This window comes from Vipera berus (assembly GCF_964194415.1).
Source record: "Vipera berus genome assembly, chromosome: 3".
Lineage (NCBI taxonomy): Eukaryota > Metazoa > Chordata > Lepidosauria > Squamata > Viperidae > Vipera > Vipera berus.
Window position 1 is genome coordinate 64,496,108 of NC_138204.1, and position 11,078 is coordinate 64,507,185.

Below are 11,078 nucleotides of genomic sequence, written 5' to 3' on the forward strand. Positions count from 1 at the left end.
AGTAAAGTTTTTGAAGAGTGGCACCATCAACCTAAGATAGGACAAACTGAAAAGAGAACTTTCATGTAGAGAATGCTGTCTAATTTTATAAGGCTTGTTATGGAATGCAATGCAAAGGTGACACTCTAATATGTAGAGGGATTTTATTAAAAGTTCATTTCTGACCCACAATTATTTCAGCAGAGGAAACAGGCATAAGGTTAAACAAAATTTATTTTTAATTGTGGAAAAAGAGATGTTTGAAATGGTAAGTTTGCAAGCTATACTACAGTCATTTAATTTATCCACAGCTAACTTAAAGTGCCTTTGACTACCAAAAACCTATTACACTTTTAAAAACAGATTCCAAATATATTTTGTGACATATGTTCATAATATACAAATGTCAATGCATAGACAAATACTTAGGACTTTTAGTAATCCAAGAAAACAGACAAGTGTAAATGCACTACAAACTCCTTGTACCCAATGTGATTTGCTTGACTGCTGAAAGAGGCTGAATTCCATTCTCTTTTGATTTTGCAATTTTGTTTGAATCTAAATAATAGCTAACATATACCCCAAGGCCTCTTAGTTTTAAAAAGCTACCAGAATGAACAGAAGTCTAAGAATTAGATTAATAAATCTGTTTTTTTCCATTTTATATTGCGGACTGAGTTAAGTTAACTTTTGCAGGCAGAGGTCCCGCTTCTTGTTCCTCAGCTTTACATTTTACTATCACGAGAGCAGAGGTTGGATATTGATTCAATTTTTGTTCATTTATATACTCCAAGTCGCCATAGATACTCAGCTTCTAGAAAAAGAAAACAAAGTGTGCTTAAAATGGGCCATTCAGTTGCAGCTTTTATAGCAGAACTATTATCTGTGGGGATACATGTATGCCAGGATATAAGGAGTTCCCTGAGATGGCCATAAGCCTCTGCGAGATCATTGTGCTTTCACCAGTGGATTCCGAGGGGCACTTGATGAAGCCCCTTTCCTAATATTTTTTACAGATCAAATAGATATTAAAATTGCATGCTTATTCTATGACAGGAATGATTTATTTATTTATTTATTTATTTATTTATTTATTTAATTAAATTTTTATACCGCCCTTCTCCCGAAGGACTCAGGGCGGTGAACAGGGCATATCTTAAAACTACAAAAGTACAAAAGTTAAAAAAGAATTAAATTATTGCCCACAATAAAAACAATAATATATATATATAAATATTAAAACCCTAAGTGATTCCCCATCAGGCCAAGCCAGCTTGTTCAAATAAATGGGTCTTTAACCCGCGCCGGAAGGAGCGGAGATCCGGTGCCATCCGGAGCTCAACCGGCAGCTGGTTCCACAAAGCCGGAGCGCCCACAGAGAAGGCCCTCCCCCTGGGGGCCACCAGCCGACATTCTCTGACTGGAGGCACCCTGAGGAGGCCCTCTCTGTGGGAACGCACGGGGCGGAGGGGAGTTGACGCCGGCAGCAGGTGGTCCCCGAGGTATTCCGGACCCATGCCATGTAAGGACTTAAAAACCATCACTAAGACCTTGAACCTCACCCGGAAGACAACTGGTAACCAATGCAGCTCGCGGAGCAAAGGTGTAACATGGGAGTACCGGGAAACTCCCAAGACAACTCTCGCGGCCGCATTCTGTACCAGTTGGAGCCTCCGAGTGGTCTTCAAGGGAAGCCCCATGTAGAGAGCATTGCAATAGTCAAGACGAGAGGTCACGAGCGCATGAGTGACCGTACACAGGGCATCCCGGTCTAGGTAGGGCTGCAACTGCCGCACCAGGCGAACCTGTGCGAAAGCCCCCCTGGTCACGGCTACTACATGATCTTCTAAGGTAAGCCGTGCATCCAGGAGGACTCCCAAGTTGCGAGCCCTATCTACAGGGGGTAAAGACTCACCCCCCATAGAAAGTGAAGGAACGTTTTGAATGTCCCGGGATGCCGGAATGTACAGCCACTCAGTCTTGTCAGGGTTGAGTTGAAGTCTGTTCCTCCCCATCCAGACCCGAACCGCCTCCAGGCAACGGGACATCACAGCGAGGGCATCACTGGGGTGGTTTAACTGTATTTATGAACAATTTGGGGTTATTTATAAACCCTAACAAGAGGTTTATTTGATCACATATTTCCATCAGAAAGAACCTGAATGAAAGCCTTAGCGTAACATAAAAATGAAGTGATAATTTACCTCAGAGGGAACATACTGTTCAACAGCAGTAGTAACAGTTGCACAACAAATCCACAGCAACACAAGTATAGACAGGAGAAGAGTGGTTGTTAATATCCAACCAGAATTTCTAGAAAGCAAGGACACAGAATATTCCTAAAACAATTGAAGGTTTATTGAAAATATTTTCCATACATCATTTCCCTGTATGAAAACTAATTTGCTCCTACAGAATTTAACCCAACAACTTGAATGGAGTTTCAGAAGAGTATATTTGAAAATTTAGGATTTTCAAAGAGCTTCTGTTTTAAGTAAGGAATGATTACAGCCAACATAAACCCAGACACTAAGTGGCATAACTGTTCATTTAGAAAAAAAAGGTGGAAGAGGTTTTACACACTTTTTTAACCCACCCAACTCCAAAGAATAACAGAATTGGAAGGGACCTTGGAGGTCTTCTAGACCAACACCCTGCTCAAGCAGGAAACCCTATACCATTTCAGACAAATTGTTGTCCATTTTTTTCTTAAAAACCTCCAGTGTTGGAGCATCCACAACTTTTGGAGGAATAAAAGTAGGGGAGGAAAAAATTCAAAGGCTTGGTAGTAATGCCTCACTTCTTGTTGGAAAAGAAAAAAAACATTTTTGTGACTGAAAATACTGTCCACTCAGATCTTATCCATCAATAGTGTAATTTGTCCCTGTATGTAGTACATCTTTCCTCATCATCTTTGTGACTGAAACAATTTCAGAAAACTTTAGTTAATCATACATTTCTATTTCATCTGAAGTAGGAATGCTTGAGACAAGCTAGGATGTCAAATCATGGTTTGCTCCGTAGCTAACACCCATATCTATCTAAAATAAACCATCAAAATTATTTCTCATTAATATAATAGGAATGTTAGCATCTCTCATACTCCATTTAGCCAGCAACATTATATCCAGCTTTACCTCAATTTCATATCACTTAAGAGAATAGTACAGAACAGCTTGGATTTGAAAGCAGTATTCAGTGAAAAATGAAGAATGTCAGTTGAGAAGGGAAAAGTGAAGCTTTATGGTACAGCTTTCTGCTTTTACAGAACAACTGGATATAGCATAAATAACCACATGCTAATTTGCTAAAGGTTTAGCCAAGAATCATTCAATAGAAGACAAAACACAATGGTGATAATTAATCAACTACAACTAATTTAATGTAGGTAAAGACACTTCTCTATTACTCCATATACCAAAAATACATACAGTGAAATACATTTGAAGAAACTCTCCGTTTCATCCTCATCAAAAGATCCTTTATGTGCATGTGGACCTCCCAACTGTAAGTCTACTGAAAAAAATCATAGTAGAACTTTGTTGAGCTTTTAATCATGAAATCATAGGTATATATAAAGCAAACCTTTGCACCTTTCAGTCTATGTGTTAAATTATTCTGGAATAATAAGTTAAACTAACAAAAAGTTAAATATACAGAGGGTATCAAATACCAAAGGAAACTTTTATTATACCCTATATGAAATATTTTCATAGAGCATTTGCACCTTGAATACATCCATCAATATGTTGGCATGACTCAATATAATTAATTAAAAGTATTATTGCTATGACTGTTTTTCTCAGTGATTCGTATTAGCAATTTTTATAATGTATTGTAGATGTTTTAGATATGATCTTGTTAACTTTCGAAAGAGTGCAGCAAAATAGTTACAGGCTATATAAGTAAATTAATTGTGGAACATTACATTAGCCAGATTGTCAGTGACTTACACACTGACACGCCTATACATAGTACAATATTGGAAAGCAGAAGCACTGAAATCAATGGATTAGTACAGGGAAATATGAGAATTACCATTGCATCTCACATAATTTTGTTAGAATCAACCACGTTCAGTTCACTTTGGGTGAAAAAAATGGAATGACAGATTTCAAAATATGATCCACCCACGTTTACTCTAAATTATAAAATTGTGCTATACACACACACACACACACATATATATATATATATATATATACATATATATATATACATATATATACACACACACACACACACACACACACACACACACACACATATATATATATATAAAACTTTTTCCCCCATACATTTTTATGCTTTTTAAAAAATGAAGAAAAAATATGACAGGTGTATATGCATACTCAAATGTTTGATCCTATGCATGTTTTTCAAGTTGTAAATATTATTACTGTTAGTAATCGTCCAGATTTATTTCTTCCAGAAAAATCTTCGTGCTAAACATTATAAGCTGTTTCTTTAATCAGATAAAACTAAAAAGTTGGTTTGTCTTTGTAAGAAAATCCTGGAAGAAAACAGCATTTAAAAAGATGTGCATGTTTACATTTTATGAGCATGCTATGTCTTTTTGGAGTTCAGCCACTAAGGCAACTATTGCTCATTTAAAAATATGCTTCAGCTGCTATAATATAAAAGTTGTTCTGAAGTCTTACTAGTGACATTTAGGAAGGCATCTACATGTTTAACCAGTATGTCTACCCTAAGGAATTCCTCTTGAGGAAGTACTGACATCCTTGCATGAATGCCTTTGTAAATTACCAGCAGAACTCTGGAGGGGTAGAACTCATTCATGCCACAGATATAGAGTTTTCACTTTTGTGTAAATAATGGGGTTTCTAGTCATTATACTGAGTTTATCTGATGTTCAATTCTATAGTTTCTTATCTTTACAGAAAACCAATTAAAAGGTGATAAGAAAGCTAAATTTTTAATTTAAAAAACACACCATTTTCATAAATGCATAGAAAATGTATTTTTACTATCCACAATTACTTCTGTTGTAGTCCCCACATTTCTTCGGGTAACTTACGAGATGTCTTGGCTAGTGACGATGCTTTCAAATCTTGGTTTTCCTGATCAGGACTTTGTACAAACTGAACATCTGGTTTGGACTGAAATTGTAATAGAACCTTCAAGTTAGCATAAAAGATGTGTACAAAACTAAAATCATCATACACAGGAGTTAATAATACTAGTTTAAGCAGTCACATTTTTATTTTATTTATTTACAGGTAGTCCTTGACTTACAACAGTTCATTTAGTGATTGTTCGAAGTTACAATGGAACTGAAAAAAGTGACTTATGACTGTTTTTCACATGTATGACTGTGTTATGGCATCTCCCTGGCCATGTGATCTAAATTCAAGTGGTTGGCAACTGACTTCTATTTATGACAGCTGCAGTGTCCTAGAGTCGCGTGATCTCCTTTTGCGACCTTCTGACAAGCAAAGTCAATGGGGAAGCCGGATTCGCGTAACAACCTGCAATTAACTTAACAACTGCACTGATTCGCTTAATAGCCATGACAAGAAAGGTTGTAAAATGGGGCAAAGCTTACTTAATGTCTCACTTAACAACAGAAATTTTGGGCCTAATAAATTTTGAAATTTTGTGAAAGCCCTAATAAGCAGGCATATACATAGAATGAAGGCTACTGCTAAGCTTGTAAGCCGCCCTGAGTCTTCGGAGAAGGGCGGGATATAAATGGAATTTAAAAAAAACAAAAAACTGTAGTCCTAAGCTGAGGACTACCTGTATTTATTTATTTAAAGAAATAAGCAAATATTTTTTGTGTTTCTGGGCTATCCATCTTCCTCAAGATACATTAGTTTGTAAGCACTTTAAAGTGCAAACCTAATTACATAATTAAAGTCTGGACCATTATAAAAAATAGGCAAGAGTTTAATTTTCAATTGAATTAGAAGCACCTTTATACAAATCCATTTACATTCTAGTGACACAAGTTAGCAACTACCTGAAATATCAGTATTTTGCCATCATCAGCTTGAAGATAGAAAGTCCAGGTAGAGGTAATGAAGCTGTGGGCAGTTTCCATCATATCACTCCAGAAGGATCTTACAAGGGTAAGTGGGAAGAGTCGATGAATTTTTGGCATTAAGGACATGAGCTACAAATAAAAAGTTGAATTTTTTTTTTAAAAAAGTGTTCTTCACGCATGCATATAAATTAGCTGCAGGAGTACAAGCAGTGAACTTCAACTGTTTCTGTGTTAACAATCGAGATTACTTACTTGTTCACGTCTCAGTTCAGCATATGGTAACTGATTCTGGCATCCAAGATGGCAAGCATATTGTTCATCAGACTGGGAGGTATATGCCTCAGTACATGCTGCAAAACAACGTCCATTTTCTCAGTTTTAAGAATTGCGCATTCCATAGCAGCGATAAAACACAGATATACATAAAACCACCATTTAATACTATTATTTTTGACACCCATACTAACAGACTATGTCAGTATTTAGAAAAGGAAAGAAAATTGAGATCAAACAATTTTAAAATTCAAGATCTGTAAACTAAATGACAGAATTATTAAAAAGAGACAAGGGGAAATAATTTGGTATAGCTTTCTGTAGGTCCTTGGTTTGTACATGACAGATCCATTCATTTTTTAAAAATCTCTTGATGTAACTTACTATACATCATGACCATAGAAGGAAACAGACAAGCATGTGATCAGAATAATCATGTAAAAAAATTATAAGGGAAAAATAGAATCTTCCCATAAATGTGTATCAAACTTATCAACTGTCTACATTCCTATGCATACTGACTTGGAGGGGAATACTAGGCAAGTCAGTAGGATTTACAGTTGAATAAAGTGCCACGCTGTAATGCACAAGATTCAAGAATAGTATCAAAACAGAAAGCAAGCACAATATCACTGGGTTTATGTTGTAAGCCAAATCAACCGTTATAATTTTTTTCTTCATGAAAAGGTGATAAACAATATGTAGCCTTTGAACTTTTACCTCTGAACTAACTAAATAAAAATAAATGGCTTCAGTATTATATCCCTTTTTTCTTTTGTTGTTGTTGTTAGTTGCGAAGTCGTGTCCGACCCATCGCGACCCTATGGACAATGTTCCTCCAGGCCTTCCTGTCCTCTACCATCTTCTGGAGTCCATCTAGGCTCCCTTTTTTCTAGAGTATGTGTAAATGTTGAAAATTCTTCAGAAAGGAGAATAGGTTAAAGGAAGTTTTAGCAGCCAGCCAAAAGGCTTTCTAAAAGAAGAAGGCTGTAAGTGGCTTTAACCACTAATTGGTAAGCTGGGAAGGGCTTGGTAGGGATCTGCATCAGTTATTATAGGAGCTGTTTTGCCTAGAGTATGTGTTATCTGTTTGTTTGAAAATGGGGTAGCCACAGTATGTTTGTATGGTATGTTAACTTGGGTGGGTATTCTAATTCCGATCGCTTTTCCTTTTGTGAAATAATACTTTGCTGCGATTTGGGGTCTAATCTTTGGCATATGGGGCTCAAATTCACATTCTGTCTTATATTTCATTTGCCTGAAGGCTTTACCTATCCTTTGCGATTAGGTAACACCCTAAATCATTATGACATTCTCTTTGCAATTTACAGGTTACCAAAATGTTTCTAAATTCTTCTAAACATTGGGACTTTTTTATTATAACTTGAAAAAGTCACTACTTTATATTACCAGAGTCGCATTCCATCTTGGTCCGATTCAAATCAATTCCATCATCCACAAACTGACAAATTGAAAATAATCTGCAACCTCTTTGACATGCATAGAGCTCTTCTTCCTGATAATTAAATGTCAAGTCACCATAATTATTTTGATAATGTTATTATAAAAATTATCAGTATGGTATATTTCAAAATATAAAGTATACCCTGGACAATTTAACTTCTATGATATTTCAATCTATTGTTTCACTATGTCATTTTCAATAGAAAGGGCAGGTTTTAAGAAATTAGATATAACAGTTGATGAATGCCATGGTTTAATACAGTGATTTATAATAAAAAGTTGCATACAAAATGTATAAATACTAAGATCATTAGAAAGATGACAAATTCTCTGTGTTCCAGTTTCATATTCCCATCACTATTTAACATATCTAAAACTGCTAGAAAAATAAATAAGATGCCACGAATATACAAATACCATTCAATATGATCCTTACCACCAAAGGCAGCAGAGAACCTTATTCATAGCTTAATGAATTAATATAAAGTAGAAACTGGAGGTTCACTCTGGGCAGATCAGTTGGGCCCCATCTATCGGCCAAAAAAGGGACAATACAGAGGAAAAAGTGTATTCCTTCCTTTCTTACAAAATGTTCAATTGAATGTCGTCTGTTCCATGCCAACAAATCAAAGAAGTGTGTGTGTGTGTGTGTTTCATGTATAACCCAATCTTTCAGAGTATGGCACACTCCAGATTGTTGCAATTCCTACACCTGACCTGAGCTGACAATTACCTGAGCTGCGATTAGAAAGCTCTACAGATAGTCCTCGATTTGCAACAGTTCATTTAGTGACCATGCAAAGTTACAACAGGACTGAAAAGTGACTGATGACCATTTCCCCCACTTACGACCTCTGTAGCATCCCCATGAAGATGTGATCAAAATTCAGGCGCTTGGCGACTGGTTCATACTTACGACCACTGTTGTGTCCCAAGGTCATGCAATCACCTTTCTGCAACCTCCTCTTGACAAGGAGAATCACTTGGGGAAGCCAGATTCACTTAACAACCATGTTACTAACTGAACAGCTGCCGCGATTCACTTAGCAACTGCGGCGAGAAAGGTCGTAAAACGGGGCAAAACTCGCTTAACACATCTCTCACTCAACAACAGATATTTGGGGCTCCATTGTGGTGGTATGCCGAGGACCACAATGGTATTCAACCGTTGATCTGGAAAGCCCCGGCATCCGAGCCCGAGACCCCGGAGAAGCGGCGTTCAGAAAAGCAGCCCATACATTTGCTGGACAATTTGTTAATGGCCAACCAAAGCGGTGCCTCCCTGGCAGCAGCCAGGAAGAGCCAGAAGGAGCCTCTCTGTCCGTCTTGCTCTGAGGAAGAGCCAGAGGAGGCTCCCATGGTATAACCAACCTGCTTTAATTAACATTCGAGCATATTGTCTGCATGGCGTCCTTCTCCCTTTATAAGCCTCTCCCCCTTAATTTTTATTGCCGCCCGCGCGTGTTTACACACACACACACACAGAGAGAGGGAGGGAGAGAGAGAGGGAGGGAGGGAGGGAGGGAGAGAGAGAGAGAGAGAGACGGGAAAAAGAGAGAGAGAGAGAGAGAGAGACGGGGAAAAGAGAGAGAGAGAGAGAGAGAGAGAGAGAGACGGGGAAAAGAGAGAGAGAGAGAGAGAGAGACGGGGAAGAGAGAGAGAGAGAGAGAGAGAGAGAGAGAGAGAGAGACGGGGGAGAGAGAGAGAGAGAGAGAGAGAGAGAGAGAGAGAGAGAGAGAGAGAGAGAGAGAGAGAGAGACAGGGAAAAGAGAGAGAGAGAGAGAGAGAGAGAGAGAGAGAGAGACGGGGAAAAGAGAGAAAGAGAGAGAGAGAGAGAAAGAGACGGGGAAGAGAGAGAGAGAGACGGGGAAGAGAGAGAGAGAGAGAGAGACGGGGAAGAGAGAGAGAGAGAGAGAGAGACGGGGAAAAGAGAGAGAGAGAGAGAGAGACGGGGAAAAGAGAGAGAGAGAGAGAGAGAGACGGGGAAAAGAAAGAGAGAGAGAGAGAGAGAGAGAGACGGGGAAAAGAGAGAAAGAGAGAGAGAGAGACGGGGAAGAGAGAGAGAGAGAGAGAGAGAGACACGGGGAAGAGAGAGAGAGAGAAAGAGAGAGAGAGAGAGAGAGAGAGAGACGGGGAAGAGAGAGAGAGAGAGAGAGACACGGGGAAGAGAGAGAGAGAGAGAGAGACACGGGGAAGAGAGAGAGAGAGAGAGAGACACGGGGAAGAGAGAGAGAGAGAGAGAGACGGGGAAAGAGTGGCACCACGCCTCCCGACTCCTCCTTCCGGCACCCCCCGATTAACCAGGACCCCGAGAGGAGGAGGAGGAAGCCCCGCAAACCATTTTCCTAGAGAGTGATTTAGGGGCGAGGTCGTCGTCGCCGCCACCGCCGCCGCTTTCCCCCTTTCTTACCTTGGGGTACGTGTGGAGCGGGTAAGTGCTCTGGCAAGTCCGTTGACACGGCAGTGTATTTCCCAACGCCGGCTCAAAAGCCTCCGAAAGAGAATTCGGAGCGGGCTCCAGGTCAGCCCAAGCCGCCTCAGAGCCGAGGACGACCAGCAGGAAGAGAGACCCTAAACGGCTCCGCCGCGCCGCCGCCATCTTGTAACCGCCCCCCCTCCTCCCACGCCCCGACTGTTTGTTTTTGTTACTCCCACCTTGAGCTTCCGATAAGAAGAGCTACGAAATATGTATTTGCTTGGCTTCCGGGTTTCTCGACCACGATTTTTTTTTCTCTCTCTCTCGAGAAAAAAAAAGTAGGACTCCGAAAAGAACAGTTTACTACACTAATTCTAGTCCTACATTTAAACAGTAATAAGTAAAAAAAAACCATACAAACAAAGGGAAAAGTTCGTCTCCCTCTCAACCCGGTTTTATTCCACTTATTTTATCAATATGCATTGTCAGGCGCATCTCCCCTTACTGCAAAGTTTCTCAATCTTGGCAGCTTTAAGATATGTGGACTACGACTCCCAGAATCCCCTGAACAACATGCCGGGGGGCGGCGGGGGGAATTTGAGATTTGAAATCTTAAAGTTGTCAAGGTTGAGAAACACTCACCGTTTGGATCAGGGATCTTCAAACTCGGCCCTTTTATGACTCCTGGACTTCAACTCCCAGAATTCCTCAGCCAGGTATGCTGGCTGAGGAATTCTGGGAGTTGAAGTCCACGAGTCATAAAAGGGCCGAGTTTGAAGATCCCTGGTTTGGATGGTAGAGATAAGTTTACAGGTAGCTTCACGCAACTATGTAACAGCGTGAAGACGATCATTTGAAGGTTAATTCTCTGTCCAATCACAATTAGGTTAAATTCTTAGACTTCCCATCCTTCCCCTCACCGAATGGTTTTTCCTGTGG

The 11,078-nt window shown here is 39.5% G+C and overlaps 1 protein-coding gene across 2 annotated transcripts; it reads right to left on the reverse strand.

The window, feature by feature from the left end:
- Positions 1-195: 195 nt before the first annotated feature.
- TMEM59 (transmembrane protein 59) lies at positions 196-10,368 on the reverse strand. Of its 2 annotated transcripts, none has more exons than XM_081323204.1 (8): positions 10,134-10,368; positions 7,670-7,775; positions 6,239-6,336; positions 5,963-6,115; positions 5,018-5,099; positions 3,411-3,492; positions 2,184-2,292; positions 196-793 (listed from the first exon to the last, which is right to left on the reverse strand). In XM_081323204.1, the coding sequence occupies exons 1-8, from the start codon at positions 10,320-10,322 to the stop codon at positions 641-643; spliced, it is 972 nt and encodes a 323-aa protein (XP_081179330.1). In that variant the 5' UTR covers positions 10,323-10,368; the 3' UTR covers positions 196-640. The 2 variants fall into 2 exon arrangements, with proteins under 2 accessions (XP_081179330.1, XP_081179329.1); XM_081323203.1 differs by having other exon boundaries at positions 3,411-3,495.
- Positions 10,369-11,078: the final 710 nt, after the last annotated feature.